Source organism: Lepisosteus oculatus, chromosome 1, assembly GCF_040954835.1.
Source record: "Lepisosteus oculatus isolate fLepOcu1 chromosome 1, fLepOcu1.hap2, whole genome shotgun sequence".
NCBI classification, from domain to species: domain Eukaryota; kingdom Metazoa; phylum Chordata; class Actinopteri; order Semionotiformes; family Lepisosteidae; genus Lepisosteus; species Lepisosteus oculatus.
The window spans coordinates 51,770,826-51,790,501 of NC_090696.1; the positions used below are offsets into that span (position 1 = coordinate 51,770,826).

At 36.7% G+C, this 19,676-nt stretch overlaps 2 protein-coding genes across 7 annotated transcripts in view; one reads left to right on the plus strand and one right to left on the minus strand.

Moving 5' to 3' along the window:
• Positions 1 to 4,252, minus strand: part of rell1 (RELT like 1) — a 28,140-nt gene extending 23,888 nt beyond the window's left edge. Inside the window, exons 1-2 of one of the 2 annotated variants that reach the window (XM_015344868.2) lie at positions 3,921 to 4,252; positions 289 to 486 (exon numbers count right to left, since the gene is read on the minus strand). In XM_015344868.2, coding sequence (XP_015200354.1) covers positions 289 to 486; positions 3,921 to 3,969 — 247 coding nt within the window. In that variant the 5' untranslated portion in view covers positions 3,970 to 4,252. The remainder of the gene's footprint in view (positions 1 to 288; positions 487 to 3,920) is intronic. The other variant, XM_015344867.2, reaches the window with a different exon arrangement.
• Positions 4,253 to 13,032: 8,780 nt separating this feature from the next.
• The window catches only part of nek1 (NIMA-related kinase 1), an 88,257-nt gene continuing 81,613 nt past the window's right edge, over positions 13,033 to 19,676 (plus strand). For all 5 annotated transcript variants that reach the window (XM_015344937.2, XM_015344941.2, XM_015344936.2 and 2 more), the window contains exon 1: positions 13,033 to 13,114. The gene's annotated coding sequence lies outside the window, so the exon portion shown is untranslated. The remainder of the gene's footprint in view (positions 13,115 to 19,676) is intronic.

The following is a 19,676-nucleotide window of genomic DNA, read 5'->3' on the forward strand; positions in this document are numbered from 1 at the left end:
GGAAGTGCACTTTACGAGTTATGTATTGATGCGGAGTATTTTCAGCTTTCAGATGAGCTGTTTTACTGAAAACTACTGTAACATATTGGCAAGTATTTCCTGACCTAATCAAAGATTCTCAAAAAGGCTTTTATAATTGTAGATATTCCTCCGATATTACTTAACAATTAATACATCCTACAGCTTCATCCCAAGATAATCTAGATAATTTTTAAGCTCTTTTGACTTTTTAATTGTAAGAATCTTTTTAAAACAAGAATATCTACAACTTAAATCAGAATGCCTCACCTCCCATAGTGTCAGGATCTTTTTCAATTTCAGTTTCTTCTTCAGAGTCTGTGGTGCAACGATATCCTTTACGTTTTAAAACATGGCAGATCAGGACCCCAAACAGGCCCAGGAGGAAGAAGATCGGCACCAACACAAAAGCAACATATTCAGGGTTGTTTTGGGCATTTTCCTCCTTTATTCCATCCGTTGAATTTGCTAGAAAAAAAGAAGAACCATCAAAAAAAAATCTATAGTAAGTTTTTCAATAACAAAGCCTTTCTACCATAATGAAATGCATCTTTTTTATTTACTTTTCTAATTTACAAAAACTATTTCTCGGCATATTGTTAATACAGGCTACACTATTGTAAAGCTTCAATTGATATTAAATTCTCTAACAAATAAAACCCAGACATTCTCTCCAGTAGTCATAGATCTGTGACTCCATTTTCTAACCACTTTAACCAATACAGGGTCACTTTATCTAGGCAATGTCAGTCCATTGCAGGGCACACACAGACAGACATACACGCTCAAACTCACACCAGGGCCAGATTTCCCAAAAGCTATCAAACCAACCAGTATGTCTTTGGACTGTGGGAGAAAACCATAGCACCCGGAGGAAACCCATATAAACACAAGGAGAACATAGAGTACTCGTTGATAGAACACCAAGTCTGGAAGACAGGGCACCAGCACTGCAAGGAAGCAATGCCAACCATTGCGCCACTGTGGTGCTCTACAGCTTGATCTTAGATCTTAAATTGGTCACAGTAATCATTGTCACTGAGAGTAAGTCTGTATTATGTAGGGATTTCACAAATCTACCAACACATGTGCTTTGTTTCAAATAAGGAAGCGAGTTATACCAGTTCAACAAGGTGAGCTCCTTTCCAGAGATGTACTGAATCTCATTATAGTCAACTCATGAGCAATCAGCAAAGTTCTTGGTTTAATCATGTGTAAAACATTCCACAAGGCAGGTGCTGACAGGCGAAAAGTACATGTGAAATAAAAACCAATTGGAAACATTTTATACAAAAGTTCTTCTTTTTTTTACATAGATCACTTTACCACATTCAGAAAAGGCTATGAATTTCTCTTTTTGCCTATCCCTGGACAGATATTAAAAAAACACAAATATTTAAAAAGTGGATTTTCAATTAATGAAAAACTAATGGCTGCTTAAGCTTCAATTGCTTCTGGTAAGAGTACAATAAGAATTCTATTACGTCCATAACCTTGCAACAATATTAATCCCAGAATTGGATTTGAAATGAAACAATGACTATGAGGTTAAAATGCAGAATGTCATCTTAGGAGCCAGTCTATGTCAGGAATAAAAAATGGCAGCTTCACTGCACTGCCATCGATAAACCTGAGTAATGTTCAATTTCTCAGGAGCAAAGTTGATGAACTACAAGCAAGTGTCAACTACCTCCATGAGTAAAGGGGATGCTGGTCTACTAGCATTTACAGAAACTTGGCTCACAGACTCAGATTTGAACACGGACCTGATTAGTGATGGTTTTAGCACCACCCTAAGGCTTGACTAAGACCGCACAGTAATAGGAAAAAAACACTGGTGGAGCGATTTGTCTGTAAATCAACAAAAGATGGTGCAACAACATCAAAGTGTGAGAGAGGCTCTGTTTGCCCAATGCTGAGTTGCTGTTGTAGTGACAGAGCCTACTCTTTCACTTACAGTAATTAAGGGTTATTAAAAACCCCAACCTGGGGCCTTTCTTTAAATGCAGCAGAATATTGTAAAGCTGTATCAATCGTGTAAATTTAATGATAGCACAAATGTGCTCCATTAAGTTTCCAGGCTGGTTTCATCCCAAAACCACAGGTCAAAGGTCAATATCCAAAGGAAAATCCACCAATTGGGGATCTGTAGGGTGGGTACCAGAACCAAACCTGATGTGATCTAGGCTAATAACCAATTTGTGATACACCCCATATAAACTGCAACCCAGTTAATTTTCACCACTTAACCACCGACTCTCCAATCTCTCTCCATCTAAACTGGCAAACTAACTTTTCCAACCACGTGACTGCAAACTTTTCTCCAAGAAGTCAAACACAAGGTTTCAGCTACTCTTTTCAGGATGGAATAAACCTTCACTTGTTCCCATATAGGTAAATGGTTTGAATTTAGAATCGAGGGATGTCATGCAAAAATTGTACACTGTGCTAGTAAATCCTCCTGTAGAATACAGTGTGAAATTTTGATCAACACATTACCAGAAAAAGATACTGTACTGTGTTGATCTGGAAGCAGCTGTGGGAAGAGATACTTCCCAGAATTAAATGTTTATTATGCTAGAAGAAATTAAACATTTTAAACCCAGTTGACATGTGAAGAACGTGCAGTGAAACAAAAACAAGAGATGATGAATGGAAAATATACAGTCTGGTTACAGGCACATATTTTACATAGAAGGTTGGAACAACCATGTTGTTGAAGACAACAACCTGGACTCTTTCAAGAAACAGGCATATGAAATCATCAGATTACTTAGCTACCAGCAACCAACTGAGCTACAAGGACCAAACAAATGTCCTTCTCTTGTACCTTATGTTCATATGAATATCAGTCCCATGTCTTTTTTTCCTCAGTCAAAAATAAGTATTTCAAATTTAACTTTATTAGGCCAAATATGTATTAATAATATGGGGGAGGCTCCATCTCATCCATTTCATAAGGCATTTACATACACATCTCACATGCTGTAAACTTAGTGCAATGTGCTGGGCATTAGTCTTGAGCCTAAGTGTGCGATTCTGTTTTGCTTTGCCTTGTTAAATGCTCACCAGATACAAACTCATTAAGCCAAACTATCTTTCCTCTCCACATTAGATATTATTGTTAATACTTATTGATAAACTGGTCTCTGATTAAATAAAAATAACAAGGATTATTAGTGGGTCAAATGCAAAATAAGACGTTAGTGTCCAGTTCAATTTAAATTATGATTTAAAAATCCTGTGAAAAATGAGGATTCATCTCTCAATTTCAGAACCACTTGGCCAGAAAACGGTAGAAACATCAGATCAGTGATTATGGTAACGTTAACCACGGATATACCATCGCGTAAAACACCGTTTAACTTAGAATCATTAAAAGAACACAAATTTAAAACAAAATACGAAAAACGACTTTCGTGCACTCTTGCTTAGCGACACATTCCACCTAAGAAGCACAAAGTTAAAACATTATACCTCATGTCCACCTTTTCTTAAGTTTACTTAGTGCCCAGCCTCAACTCATGAACTCAACTAACGCTTTTTAAGTTACAGTTTTAAGAATTGTTGATGTAACAAAGTTTAAATAAATTATAGGTAGCTGCAGATCGGACACAGTTTACGGAGTCTTTATGTCCATTCAACTTAAGTATTTACTTTTGTTACAAGACAGCAGTCTGTTCCAAGAACAAATATCGTTTTTGTTTTCCTGTTTTTTCAGGGACCACTCAGACCGAAAACATTTACGTATCGCTCAACTGACTAGAGCTCCGCGAAAACTACGTTTGACAGAAGATACTTAAAGAGGGCTTCCCAACAATGAAGTTAAGGCTATACTGAGTGACGTAAAAATTAAATGCGTTCTCTACTTTCAACAAACACGATATCCTTAAAAAACTTACCAGAAACATGCAGTTGTCTCAAACTTTCCGTTGTAGTTAAGTCAGCCATGAAACACACAGCCCAAGTGTCTTATGATTGTGGCGGATTTCTGGGGCTGAGTAAAACCAGCGGCCTTTGTTTGACGTAACGAGTCGTATTATTCATGCAAAAGTGACGTTTCGCAGTATTTCCTCATTCTAACCGGCTCATGCTGCACTTCGGAATACCCTGATCTTATTAAAGCTGTAGCCATTCCTATTTTCTATTATGATTATTATGACTATTAATGATTAAAAACTAAAATGTTTTAAATAAAGAATAAATTATTAGTATTATTCCTAACCGCTTCTTCAATTCAGAGTCACGGTGGAGGTGATAAATTTTCGTCCCCTAAGAACAGAACCGATGGGATAACTCCCGTGGGTACTTATGGTTCCAGGAGAGTTACGTCAATGGTATGAGGCGGGGAGCCCTGATAAAGTTGAAGTCCACTACTGTTAGTAGTAGTGGTGATGTTTTGGGTGAGGTTTATCGTCGTAAGAATGGAGTACGCTTTCTTCAAAAAAATATTTTTTTCTAAGCCACTCTTCTAAATGGTAGAAAGGGGGAAAAAAATCAGAGGGTGAGGGGGTATTTAAATGTGAAGTCTTCTAAAAACAATATTTCTCAATTTAAAAAAATCTCCGTTATCAATTATGTATATTCCTAGACTTCATGAATAAGTAAGTGCTGTGCCACATCAAAATTTAAAATAAACAAATGTCTATATGTGCTGGATATTAGACTCTAGATATACAATTAGGCCTACTCTGAAAAAAACGGTTCAAAAACTGATATTACACTAATACACACTATAGCGAAAATGTTTAATCCTGTTATATATTTTGGTCCGATTCAATTTTTAATACTGTACATACATGCTTACAAAAAAAAAGGTCAAAAGGAACAAACTTTAGAACAGAGTTTGAAGAGAGATGTCTTAATTATAATAATAATAATAATAATAATAATAATAATAATAATAATAATAATAATAATTGCTTACACTTATATAGCACTTTTCTGGACACTCCACTCAAAGCGCTTTACAGGTAATGGGGACTCCCCTCCACCACCACCAATGTGCAGCATCCACCTAGATGATGCAACGGCAGCCATAGTGCGCCAGAACGCTCACCACACATCAGTTATCAGTGGGGAAGAGAGCACAGTAATGAAGCCAATTCATAGATGGGGATAATTAAGACTATATGGGGATTATATTTATATATAAATATATATAATTTATATATGGGGATTATAAATTATTGTAACGCTTACATCCGACAGGTACTGTGTAAGAGCCGGTTTACCAGAGCAGGTGACGTCACCGCCCTTCCCAGTAATAGCAGGACCACAGCCCCTGGGCTGTGGAGAGATCTCTCTTTAGATCACCGGGCTGGGTCCCTCTTGAGTGACGCGGGAGTCCTGGGTTTGAGCCCCCAACGGTGGGGGGCCACCTAATGTGGCAAGGGCGCCCGCCTGAGCCCCCGTTGCGTTACATTATGTTTATAATGCTGATCATGGATTTTGGCAAAATGTTGCACAAACATGATTCTATTAGGAAGAGGCTCTTTTATTCACTCTGTAGAGCCTAGTCTTCAGCATATATGGCTAGAATCAATTTATCTCAGATTAAGATCTGAACTGTACTCATACAATAAGCCCTTTCAATAATCTTAAAATAGACCACTCAGTGCCTTATATGTGAGCAGGAGAAGTCCACTCTAAATGTCATGTGGAGCCAGTGCAACTTACAGAGAACAGGAAGTATGTGCTTTTGTAGTGTAGTAACAGTTTGATATTAACACATGGATAATGATGCGGAAGTGTCACTTGCGAAGATGATATTGAGAGTCAATGAGCTTGGTCTTATATAGATACCTGTTGAGCAATACATTGAAACTTTTGTTCTGCATAAGGTAGCTGAAGCAAGAGCTGAAACAAGTTCTGACAACAAGTGTTAAAAAATATATAACTCCTGTCCTATCTTTGAAAATTGATTTGATTTTGCATAGTAATAAAGAGAAAGTGGTGGTGAAGTAGCACAGTAGTTAACTTTGCTGTCTCAAAGCATTAGGGCCCTGGGTTCAATTCCTCCCCTGGGGTGCTGTCTGCATGGAGTTTGTATGTTCTCCCCAGGTTCACATGGGTTTCCTTCAGGTGCTCAGAATTTTAAGGAGACTCAAAAGTCTCAGAATTCAATGTATAGCATGAAATTATCTTTGTGGTGAAGGTATTGTTCCAAAAAAATCTTATTTAGTTTTCTGCAAATTTGATTATTTAGTCAAAATCTTCATACCTTTCCAGTATAACACTGATAAAGATCTGATCAGACCTAACATGTCGTGTAAAACCTATGCTGACCACAAACTTATTCTGTACATTAAAGCAATAACTGATAGTAACTAAAAGAATTAAGTCTATACAACAGGGATAAGGATAGGGCTCTGACTATATGTAAATGTGCAACCTGTGTAGATTGCATTAGCATGACAATTCATAGGACCATGATTGGATGGTAAGTGGCAAATGCTGTGTTGGACAGTCTCTTTCCTTCCTCCTTTGATATTGTTTCTTTCAGGTCTGGCCTCTCCATGCACTGCACTCTATGTAACTTGCACAATTAAAGGCTTAGCAATGACAGTTGCTAAGTTCCATGTGAAGGCTGCTATCACCCATGCTGATATTGTTAGTGTATTGTGAAGACCTTAAAAAGAGTAGGATTTTCTTTCTACAAACTTAGGCAGATGTGGGAGTAAATACATATTTTTAGCTTTTTTCCCTGTGATTAACTACTTTTGCTTTTATTTTTATAGAATTCTCTGTAAGCTTTAATTTTAATGAAAAAAATAAATCTTGTGGGTTTGAATGCTTTATTCTTTTTCTGTTATTGACTGTGCATTGCTTTCCCAAATTAAACCTTTTTGATTTAAGATAAGATCACTTTATTAGCCATACACAATTTGACTTTCTTCATACCCCAGCTTGCTCTCCATGAGACACAGGCAGGAAGTGAGAAGCTTGGGGTCAGAGCACAGGGTCAGCCATTGTACAGCACCCCTGGAGCAGTTGGGGTTAGGGGCCTTGCTCAGGGGCCCAATGGAGTAAGATTCCTCTGCCAGCTGCAGGATTTGAACCAGCAACAGGCACGGATCCTTAGCCATAGAGCCACCACTCCACTCCTAACCCCTGCTTTAGCAAATTTAATATTAATATCACCTAAATTTAATTCTATGATTTACCAGAAAGGCTAATTAAGATAGGGCTTTCTGAACTGAGGAGGGATTTCAGATATACACAGTATGCTCATTGATGTGGCATAAAACCTTGCTCTTCACTCTTGATATATGCCAATAAGGAAAAATATTTTTCACAAAGATCCATTAATAAAAATATCCCATAACATTCTTTACTTCCTGTAGTACTATTGGTACTCTCCCCTGTGAGTGCCTTATTATTTCAAACATCACAAAGCTCTAAACTTACTATCAGTAAACCCCTGCTTTAGCAAATTCAATATTAATATCACCTAAATTTAATTTTATTGTCTGATCTGATACTAGATCTAGTATTTATTTTTAGCTCACCTCTTTGCTGAGATGTGTTCTGCAGAGTCGTGTTTTTATGTTATCTAAGCATTTACAGTATATACATGCTAAGTGACTATAACTGTTACTGATACTGCTCATCAGTCATGGCAATTGCAAAAGTAATTTTACATGAATAGTCCCAGCTAACATTTTGAAAAACAACTTTCATTGCAGCCTGGTACAACAGATTTCTTCAAAATAATATTTTTGTGGTTGAGTGCAGCACTTCACAGTAACTGTTAAATGGCCTGACCATCTACAGGACATAAGTCAATTTGATCTGCAGTTCCTATGAACTATCTACCACCTATGAATTCATCCACATTTTGTAAAGCTTTTTTAGCCTTCTTTGAAAAAAACTTTGAAAAATTACCTCTCTAAAAGGAATGCTAAAATGGAATGTAATTTGTGGCTATATACTGTATATTAACTACCAAACTGTGGACACAAAGTGCAAAAAGTCCTACATTAATGTCCATCAAGCATGTTTTTTATAATCAGACAATTAAATTGTCAGCAAAAACATTAGGACATATCAAAAATCTCCATTCCTATTCTTTTCTCTGTTCATGTTAAGGGTTTGGGTGTTTTCTTTATCCTACTGATGGCTGTCATCTGATTTGCAAGCTCTAATTTCTGAATGTCTGAAATCAGATCTGCCTGCAGTTCATGTCCTTCTGTTAATTTCTCAGAAGACAGTGTCTGCTTATATTTTGTAAGTAAATCAATATTATTTATGTTTAGGTTTGTTTATTTTCAATCCATCAGTTGGTTAATCGGTTTCTTAATTTAAGTAAATTACCAGGAAATACTTAGAAAAAGCCAAATTCAACTTGCTTTTTCAACAAACCTAGCTCCAAAGTCCTACATACATTAACATTGTTGTGTCAGGATTAACAATTGCCTTACCTAATGTCACCTTATCTAGTCAGATTTCAGAAGCTAAACTAAACTGACCATGTTAATCACCAAGACAGATTTCAAAATCTGTTTGCTGCACTAACTACTGTATATTGGCGAAAATATGGGTGGCACTCTTTGTTCTGGACTAGAATTCACTGTAAAACACTGCTCCAGTTTGGCAACTAGGAACACTATACTGAAGTGGTATTTAGAGATCCCAAATACTTGATCATTAAAGATCCCAAGGCACTGTTCATAAGAGTAGTGCTGTTAAGCTATGTCCTGCATAAATTCCACACTTTGCTTTCACAAAGCTTTCCCCCCTTAGTTCCATCACTCAATTGGTGTTGGAATTTCTTATTTATCCACCTGATCTGCTGTGTAAAAGGCCTACTGGCACATAATACTTGTGACACTTGCTGAAGTTCAGGTGATGGATAAAGCAGGACCTCTCTTATGTGTAAAGCATTCTTGGATCCTTTGACATGATTAGTGCAATACAAATGCAAATAATTTATTTTAATTATATGCATCTGACAAGGTTCCTTATGCTTTTATTCAATCTTAGACCCATAACCTCTGATAAACATCTAATACTCAAAATATTTACTCAAGAGTACTTTATAGAATACAGTTTAGAAAATGATATGCTTGATATTCTGAGATGTCTTAAAATACAATCCATCTCAGTTCAGTTTATTTGTCATATACACAACTGCAATGAAATATCTGATACAAACACCAAAACATAAACACAGAACAGCAGCAGCAACAAGTAGCTAAATAACATACAACTTTAAAAAAGCAAGTCAGACAAGCAGTGTGAGAAGAGAAAAAAACACATCAGTGTGAGTAATAATGTGGGTGTGATAATGTAGATGGATTTAGTCAGTAGTGAGGGTAGAATTCAGTAATCTGACAGCTTGCGGAAAACATCTGTCTTTGAATCTGGAGGTTCGTGCCTTTATGCTCCTATAACGCTTACCAGAGGGAAGGTGGGAGAAAAGTGATAAACCAAGATGATTGTTGTTCTTAGTAATACTTCCAGCCTTCCTGAGACAGCGCATTGTAAAAATGTCCACAATAGAGAGAAGCTGTATTCCAATAATGGACTGGGCTGACCTGATTGTCCTCTAAAAACGCCTTTTGGTCAGACAACGAGCTGCTGCCAAACCACACTGTAATGCCACATGTGAGCACACTTTCAAGTGCACCTGTAATGTAGTAAGGACAGTTAAAGATAGAGCTAATTTTTGTCTGAGAAAGTAAAGGCACTATTGTGCCTGTCTTGTAGCTCCAGTTACATCCTGGGACCACGTTAAATCATTAGTAATGAAGGTATCCATGAACATACTGTACATGGAGATCATACAAACACCATGCAGATATTACTCCAGGTCCGAATTAAAACCAGGGCTCCAGCATTGTAAGGCAGCAATGTTAACAACTGTGCCACTATGCCCACCAACAAAACATAGAATTTCTTACTAATATTGCTTTGCAATTGTATGATGAAAGTGTTGATATAATAACCTACATAGTTCAAGTTCAAGTTTATTGTCATCGTACTCATATACAGGTATATGGTATAACAAAATGCTATTTAGCTAGCTCTCAGACAATACGTAGTACAAAAAAATAACAATACAATTGTATAATACAAGAAAGACAGAGACAACAGGCAGTGTGCAAAAACAACAACAGGCAATGTGCAAAACAACAAAAGGTAACAGGTAATGTGCAAAACAACATCAGATATGCAAAAACATGCATCAATAGAATGAAATAAAAGGATAGAAAATTATGGGGAGTGAGCTTTTTGACATGTAACATGGAGGTAGATTTCAATGTGTGTTTGAGTTTTTGGTAAGAAAGAAGGCACTGTGAGGTTCAGATCATAGAGAGGCTGGGAGTTTAATAGTTTTAAAGCGTAGGGGTAAAAACTGTCTCTGAGTCTGGTAGTCTGGGTCTGAATGCTCTGGTACCATTTTCCAGATGGTAGAGGGTCATACAGTCTGTAGTTGGGGTGTGTGGGGTCTTTGATGATGCTTAGAGCTTTCCTCAAGCACTGTCTGTCATAAATGTCCTGTATAGATGGGAGGGCAGCCCCAGTGATGGACTGGGCAGTTTTCACCACCCGCTGTAGAGCTTTGTGGTCAGCAATACTGCAGTTGCCATACCACACTGTGATGCAACCTGTCAGTGTGCTTTCTGTAGTGCATCTGTAAAAGTTAGTGAGGATAGAAGGGCTTTGGGTGATGTTTTGGGAAAGTGGGCTAATTATCACATCAAAAGAAGTGTTTTGATATCTTGTACCTGTGTATATGTTTTTATTCCGTTGTGTACAAAAAGAAATCAAGGTTACAGTACATTATCTTCTGGAGTTTCTTTGGTTTTAATCCTAATCATGCTGACACATTAATCACAAAATGACACCCACCTTACCATTATTTGTTATAATTATAAAATATCATACAGTACACTGCAGTTAAGGCTCTGTTAAGAAGGTATTCAAATACTGTATGTTTATGTTTAGTAATACTAGCAAAGTGGTGCAGTGGTTAGTATTGCTGCCTTGTAGCACTGGGGATCTGGGTTCAATTCTACATCTGGGGTGTTCTCTGTTGTGGAGTTTTTATGTTTTCCACATGTTTAAGTGGGTTTCCTACAGGTGTTCTGGTTTCCTCCCACAGTCCAAAGTGAGACTTGTAGATTAATTGGTTTCTGGGAAAATTGGCCCTGGTGTGTTTGTTTCTCTGTCTGTGGGTGCCCTACCATAGACTGGCATATTGTCCAGGTTGTATCCTTCCTAGTGCCCATTGCTTGATGGGATAGCCTCTGGCTCCCCTGTGACCCTTTATTGGATAAAGTGGTTACAAAATTGTTGGGTTTTTAAATCTTATACACAAAATATAATGTACAGTAGCACTATTTGATTACATGCAAATTAGAAAAATATATTTATCTTGAAAGCAAAAAAGAGCTATGAAATGGAGTAACTAATTTGCATTGCCCATTTTAAATTAAATGATATAATATGCAGCATTCAAAAGTTTTACATTTGGAATATACACGTGCTTCACTTCCAACAATTAATAATAACCCTCACATTCAAATTAACAAAAATAATTAAACGTTATCCTTGGGACTGCAATAACGTGACTTGTTTACTGGCATAAGAACCTTCACATCCTTTGTACAATGTATTAATAACAGATAATCCAACAGGAATCTTTCAATAGTACAGAAATCCAGAGGATGTGAAGCCCCAGGAGATCAATGACATGACAAAATAGCACAGAACCCCAGATGCCTTCTCAATATGACAAAGCCTTCATGAAGGGATTATTTATAGCAAATGCCCAGTTCTACAGGAACTACAGGGTTTGTAGTGTATGATGACTGCTGAGACTCTTGTGAGGATGTAACTCTCTAGTCTCTAGGAGTGTTAAATATCCTGCAGCAGAGACCCGTTTTTGGCAAATGAGTTTGATTTTTGTTTAAGTTTTGAAGATAAGGGTGTCAGATTTATTTCAGTCACAGCAATTTCCATCTGAGATTCAAGTGCAAATGCCACAACTTTGTGATGTTTTGGATTAAATATGTTTATGCTGATCAGCCCTTGAGCAGTGCTGTAACAAGCCACAGTTTGTAATTAACCTGTTACACATACACCATTCATCATCTTTGTTTGTTCATGATTTCCATATTGTTTGTATCATCATGCTTGACCAAACTATGGAATATCCTAGATTACTATATAATGTGGCTCAGAACCTTTGTACCTAAACCCTGGTATTCAGTAGCTTTCCTGGCTTTATTTACAAGAAAATAAAATATTCTCTAAAGATATATAAAACGAAAATTCTTCAGCTACTATTAGTACTATTGCTAAGGATAGAAGAACAATTTGGACAGTTCGTGGGGGGTCAATGCAAAGCATGGGAGACCTGTATTATTAACAGACCAAATATTGGTGACTGGGAATCATTCTGAAATAGTGTCTCCCTGTCATAAAAGGGATGTAAAGTTCATTTGATTAGTAAAACTGAAAAGTCAATAATCTAGATTTGTTCACTTAGACAGATTAAAAGTACTTTCAGCTGCTGATGTATTTGTGGTTTCACAGAAGACCAAGCAGAAAATGTGTGTGAATAAAATCTTAAAATCTAAAATTAAAAACTATTATTTTAAAACAGATATAACTGTCTATTGTAACCATAGCGTGAGCAGTATCACCAGTATCAGGTTACTTTTGCATCTCCCGTCCATATAAACTTGAAATTTAAAGAGACGGCTTAATGAATATTTTAGTCATCGAGTATATAACGCAGTGTAGGTTCCAAGCTTGTAATAATTAACTGGTGCAATTTGAGACCTCATATTTTAGAGTAACTTGTTTTGATAATTTTGCATTTGTTTTCCTCTGCAAGTGAATTTCTGCAAGGGGCTCGCCCCACCCCCTTTCTGTTTTACACAGGGCGGAGACGGTTGCCACGGAGAAGCCTTGAGCCACAACAAACAGAGAAAACAAAGCATTAGAAGAAGATTGACAGCACCGTGAACGAATTATAATGCATACTTACAAGGGCGGGACTTCCAGCAAGTTAGCTAGAGAGCGAGAGGGTGAATTGAAGCGGTTTGGTGCCGCTGAGGATTGTAACCTGGTCAAGTCAATGGTATGTAAAATGTTTTTTAAATATATTCTTGTTATCACTAATCTGAAGTTTATCCTGTATTCGTATACGCGTGGTTTTTGTCAAATAAAAAATACTGATACTGATTTTCTTAACCTGTCTGACACTTTTCAGGCCCTGCTTGAGCAGCATCTTGACCTCGTAATATTAGAATACGCATTTTGTACATCCACTCCTAATATTATTAAAAGTTCATTCAATAGTTCGTCATTTTATATCGATTTGTTACATCTGGTATATGGATTTTAAATATAATTATGGTAGAGCTAGTGCTAAAAAAGTTGTAATTTATTTGACCAAAACTTGTACAAGATGTTTGGTGTCTACGATAAATGTAGTCTGTTAACAGACTAATTGGTGGCTTTATTTTCTTTTGTAGGTTTCTAGAGATTCGCTACAGTTTATGCTAGTGAGAAACGTGTAAGTTTCTCTTGAAAATCGAATTGTCAGACTTATACTGTGTGATGAAACTGAACTTCATAAAAACAAATATTGCTACACATTATTATCAATGGCAAACAAAATTTGGTGAAGCAAATTTGGAAAATTAGTTATTTATAGAATTACAATTAAAAAGATACAGTTCCAGTTAGAAACGTTTCTAGGTAATAATATATAAATTAAACAAAACAAGTGTAGGGCAGTCCTCCCATCTAGCTCAATTGATTGCTAGTGGGTGAAACCCTATAAACGGCATCTGCGGCTTTTAACCCTTAACAGCTTGATTGGGTAGCTTGTTCCCGCTCTCACAACCCTCTACTGAAATTGTGAATCCTGAAAGTTTCAAATGCACTTCTTTGGTTCTGAATCAGTTATTTGTGTAGATTGTGGCATTCCCTTTAAGGATTTTGATTGCTTTAGTCAGTTATTCTTGTTGTATTCTTCAAGTTCAGTCAGCTTGTCAGTGTGACAGTTCTGTGATCCCAGAAATGTATCTTGTTGATTTTAGAGCAGCAATATGTTTTTTTTTAACGTGGTGACCAAATTGCATTGCACTGTTCTAAATTCAACCTTTGTTGAATATTACTAAAATCTGTATGCACAGTCTGAAATCCAAAATAAACAGGACATTTCCTTTTTATTATACTCACTAAACCTCCCTACTTTAAATGGGGGTCAAAATTTAAGTAGAGTAATTAACTGAGTAAATGATTAATCTTAATTTCAAATTGTAAGGCTGATAAACCACTAGGGACATATGGCTTTCCAGTGAATTCCATAAGGTATTCAAAAACAGTTGGCTTGCCCACCTATAATTGGATAAGGGAAGGAACAAAGCTGTTATATTTGTTAAACCAAAAGAAGGAAAAGATTTAAATGTGGGTTTCACCAACCAGTTTCTGTACTCAATGTGGGCTACAAGATTTAAGCTTCAATTTTTTATCCCAACAATTAAATTTAGATCAAACAGGATTATTTCAGAATACACATAGACAAGATAACATTACATACTCTCCGTATTATCAAGTAATAGAGGATAAAAAATATGGGCGATCTTGGTTAGACTAGATGCAGAGAAAGACTTTGATTGATTCAGTTCAGAATTTTTATATCAAACATTAGAGAGGTTTGGATTTGCTGATGTATTAAGACATTTAATTAAAATCTATTCAAATTCTACAGGGCAAATTAAGATCAGTAGAAATGTTTTTGACATATTTTGCTTAAAGAGAGGTATAAGACAAGGATGTCCCCTGCTAAACCTCCTGTTTTCTTCATACATAGAACCTCTGGCAGAATGGATTAGGCAAGACCCAAAAATCAAAGATTTTCAAAGGACAAGAAGATTGCAAGCATTGTATGCAGAGGATATCCGGCTGTATTTGGATAATCCTAATGAATTTCTTTGCTAGGATAGTGAATCTACTGGAGAAATTTGATATTGGACTATAAACTGAATATATAAATAAATTGAAGTTTTGTGTGATTATAACCCACTGGATCAATGAAAAGAAAGGTTTAAGCTAAATTGGCTATAAACATCCATTAAATATTTGGGAGTTAATTTATCTGAAGACTTATCAAAACTGTTTATTTCAAAATTCAGCTCTCTCTCTTAAAATAAAAGATGATCTAGCTAGCTGGAGTCTGCTTCTTCTCTCATTGGGATTTAGAATGCAAGTTATTAAGATGATTGTACTATTATGTAACATAATATAGAACAGTGGTTCTCAAATGTTTTGGACCAAGTACCACCCCTGATCAAACCAAAGCATTCAAGTACCACCTACAAGTCATCTTCTCATAGGAACTCCAGAAATCCTCAATGACCAACATGAGCGCACATGCGTGCACACACTCACATACACATATAATAAATATTATAATAATAAACTTTATTTGATATGGCGCCTTTAAAGGTGGCTTCTCACAGCTTTTTATTAAAAAATAATAAAAAAGCACCATTTCAGTGAGAGGGGTGAGCCTGTTTGGTCGAGTAAAGCAGATGTGAATTCATTTTTCGAGCCTTGATACAATTCGCAACAGAGTCTAACAGATTTTAAATCGTCAGGCATTTTCTTGATTGCAAAGTTCTCGCAGTGGATGTTGCAATGCGTCCATTCATTTCTGGAGTAACCTCTCTAATTTGTGTAACTACACCGCTGTGTCGGCTTGTCATCCTAGCACCATCTGTACAAACTCCGACGCATTTTATCCAGTCGATGCCATTCTCTTCGATAAATTCATTCAGAAGCTGAAATATGTGCTCTCCTGTAGTTTCTGTTGGTAGTGGTTTACAGAACAGAAAGTCCTCATGGGACGTACCCTCAAACTCGTACAGTATCTAACGTAAACAAGCAAATTGGCCAAATCGACTAAAGACTGATCTAATTGCAGTGAAAAGCATCTGCTCATTTTAACACGCTCTACCAGCATACTTTTGATATCATCCACCATTTCAGTAATTCTGATTGACTGTGTCTTTCAGAGGGGGGGCAGCAGGTCGAGCTGTTTAGCAGTTTTTTCTCCACACTTAATACGTGTCAGCTCTTTTGCCAACGGTAAATAAGGTTCTTCAAAAATAGTGTGGGGCTTACCTGCTTTAGCAATCCGCAAGCTTGCATTTTCCACCGTTTCCATTTCAGGAGTCTGTCTCAAAAGTTAAAATAAGTTTTTATTTCATGGGAATAGGAGCGAAACACAGAGATGCTTGGTGTATTTTTCTCAAATTAACCTAGAACAGTTCTTAAATATTTTTCTGTTATCTATCACGCTTTCCTGTGCTCAAAAGATTGCCAGCATTCCTAGCATGCATTTCTATGCATTCAAGGTTTAATTAAGTTTTGTGCTATGATATAACTGCTTTATATGCATTATATATGTGCTTGTTTCCCCCTTGGTTTGACAGAAGTTGTTTTTTACGGTTCTAAACTATGATATAACTACATAGTTTACAACATTGGCATTGTTTCAAAATCATGCACATTCTCCTACCTCTCTATTTGCTGGAGATACGTTTTTTTCAATACAATTGGTCACTTACGTTCATAGCATGCATTCCTATAGAGTGGTATAGAACTACATTGTAGCTCTGTGGCCACTCAAGTATTAGCGCGTGCTGTATCATAGTACATAGGCTGCATATTCGACACGTCTTAAAATAGAAAATATGAAAACCCGTCCGGATTTTTCAGTGCACACAACAAAGTTCCAGGGTCATATGGCGTACCAGCTGGCGGAGCTCTGCACACCACTCCTGGTACGCGTACCACACTTTGAGAACCACCGATATAGAACTATTATACCCTTTTCATTCTTTCAGTAGACATCTCCACAGAACAGGTTCATGGATGGGAAAAATTGATTTCAAGATTCATTTCTAACAACTTCATTTCTAGAGAAAAGCCAAGGGTTACAATTAAAATTAACCACAATTAACCAAAGAATATTACCAACCTTATATTGTAATATTATAGTGCAAAATGGAAGGAAATGGTGTCTTTTGTCACAGATGAATTTACAATACAGAAGGTTCTGGGGGATAGATCACTGGCAAGATTATACAGTGCTGGGTGAAAATACATCTTTCATGTTTTAGATAATAAAAAACTTTTTCTGAACTCCAATATTTAATGAATATAAGCTGAATATTGGGCAACCATACAAAAATCTATAATGTTTCATTATTTATTAAATAATAATGTTTATAATATAAGATAAATAATGTTTATTTAATAGAAATTCAGTGATTCCTGTGTGCCAAAGTAAGTGAGGCTTTTAATTCAATAAGCCATTGCACATAATTTAGTAGCTATGACAGCAACCAAGCATTTCATATACAGTGCCTTCAGAAAGTATTCAGACCCCTACACTTTTTCCAAACTTTGTGTTGTAGACGTATTTTAAGATGGATTGAATTGATTTTTTGCCATCAGTCGACACACAAGATCCCCTAACGATGAAGTGAAAAGTTTATTAAAAATAAAAAACTGAAATCTCCCATTTACTTAGTGGTGTAAAAAAGTAAGTACACCCCATGAAAAGGTTTGTCTTTTCTACATTTTTGGACAAAAGGATATTTGATTGTCATTTCAACAATAATTATAGATAAAGCTGATCTAATTTTAAAAAAATTGAAAGATTACATTTTGCACTGATTTGTACTATTTAAAAACAGTTAGTACACCCCTACCTTTATCACTGCATCAAACGCCTAAAATTAGAATCAGGTGCACCAAAACAGGAAAAATGGTTAGAACATCATTCGAGAGTAACTTGGAGGACACTGCCTTCTATAAACATCAGAAATCTGTGGTCTGGTTTGGTCTTGGCAATTGAGGTGTGTGGCTACATCATGCCATATCACAAGAGCTCTCTGAGGCCCTCAGAAGAAAGAGTGTTGATGCCTGTGAGTCTGGGAAGGGTTTTAAAGCCATTTCCAAGCAATTTATTGTCAATCCCTCCACTGTCCAAAAGATCATCTACAAATGGAGAAATTTTCAAACCACTGGCAATCTATCCGGGCCAGGTCATCCCACCAAATTCAGCCCAAGAGCTGACAGAAGGATGCCACAGGAAGTCACCAAGAACCCCAGGATAACATCAAGGGATTTACAGGCGAGTCTTGCTTCAGTCAATGTCAAAGTGCATGAGACAACCATCCCAAAGAGACTGCGCAACTTTGCCCTATATGCAAGGTCAGGAAGGGAGAAGCCTCTGCTCTCAAAAAATAATATAGATGCACAACTAAAGTTTTCCAGACAACACCTAGGTGAAGAACAGGACTATTGGAACAATGTGCTTTGGAGGGATGAGACGAAGGTAGAGCTGTTTGGCCACAATGCCAGACGTCATGTTTTGCGAAAACCAAAAACTGCCTTTGACTAAAAGAACCTCATACTAACTGTAAAGTATGGTGTGGAAGCATTATGGTTTGGGGCTGCTTTTCTGCCTCAAACTTTTGGGGTGTACTTTATTTTTAATAAAGTTGCAAAAATACCTGAAAACGTGTTTACACTTTATCATTATGGGGTATTGTGTTTTGATTAATGGCAAAAAAGAATCAGTTCAATCCATTTTGAAGTCTACAACACAAAGTTTGGAAAAAGTCAAGGGGTTTTCTCAAGGCACTGTAGTTATTAATTAGGCTCTCACATCTGCTTTAAGCAATTTTTGCCCATTTTCCTTACAAGAATGTTTCAACTGCTCCAAAATTGTTAGCTGTCTTGCATGAACAGCCTTCTTCAGGTCTTGTTACAAGTCTTTCTATTGGGTTGAGATTTGACTCGGTCATTCCAAAACACAAACTTTCTTCCTTTTAATCAATCCTTTGGTAGATTTGTTGGTATGTTTTAGGTTGGTGTCATGCTAGAGGAACCATTTTAAGCTCAGCTTTAACTCATGGACTCAGGTTGTGATGTTCCTCTCCAGAATGTTTGGGTATGACTCTGAATTCATAGTCCCCTCAAAGATGATGAGTCATCCAGGTCAATGGACAGAAAAGCAGCCTCAAACAATGACACTCCCATCAACGTGTGACAGTGGGGTTAAGATTATTTTGATGGTAGGTTTTTACCAAATGTGTCATTTTTTGTTATGGCCAAAAATATCAATTTTAGACTCATCCTTCCAGAGAACATTCTTCCACAAATCTACAAAAACTTTTGCGAACAGTGATTTTCTGCAAAAGTTTTCTCCTGGCTACCCTCCTGATTGCCATTGCTATTCAGCTTGTTGTAGGGTAATTTTGAAGGACGTCCAAATTTAAATAGTAACTATGGTCTTAAAGTTTCTCAGTTTATTTTAGATTGTCTTAAAGTAAGATGATGAATTCCAAAACATGGAATTATGTGGATATGTGGTTATATGGTTTTATAATCCCTTCCCAGACTGATGAGCAGACAACACACTTTCTGAGGTCTCTTTAGATTGTGGCAAGGTGCATTGCACTAACCTGTATGGACAAGACCAACTTTACTATGTTTCTTACCTCTATATAGTAGAGGGCCTCCATGACATTGTACTGGTGATTGGCACTTTGATTGGTTAACTTAGTAACCAATTATTTTAGCACCTGTTAATACTTATTTTGTTGACTGAGCTA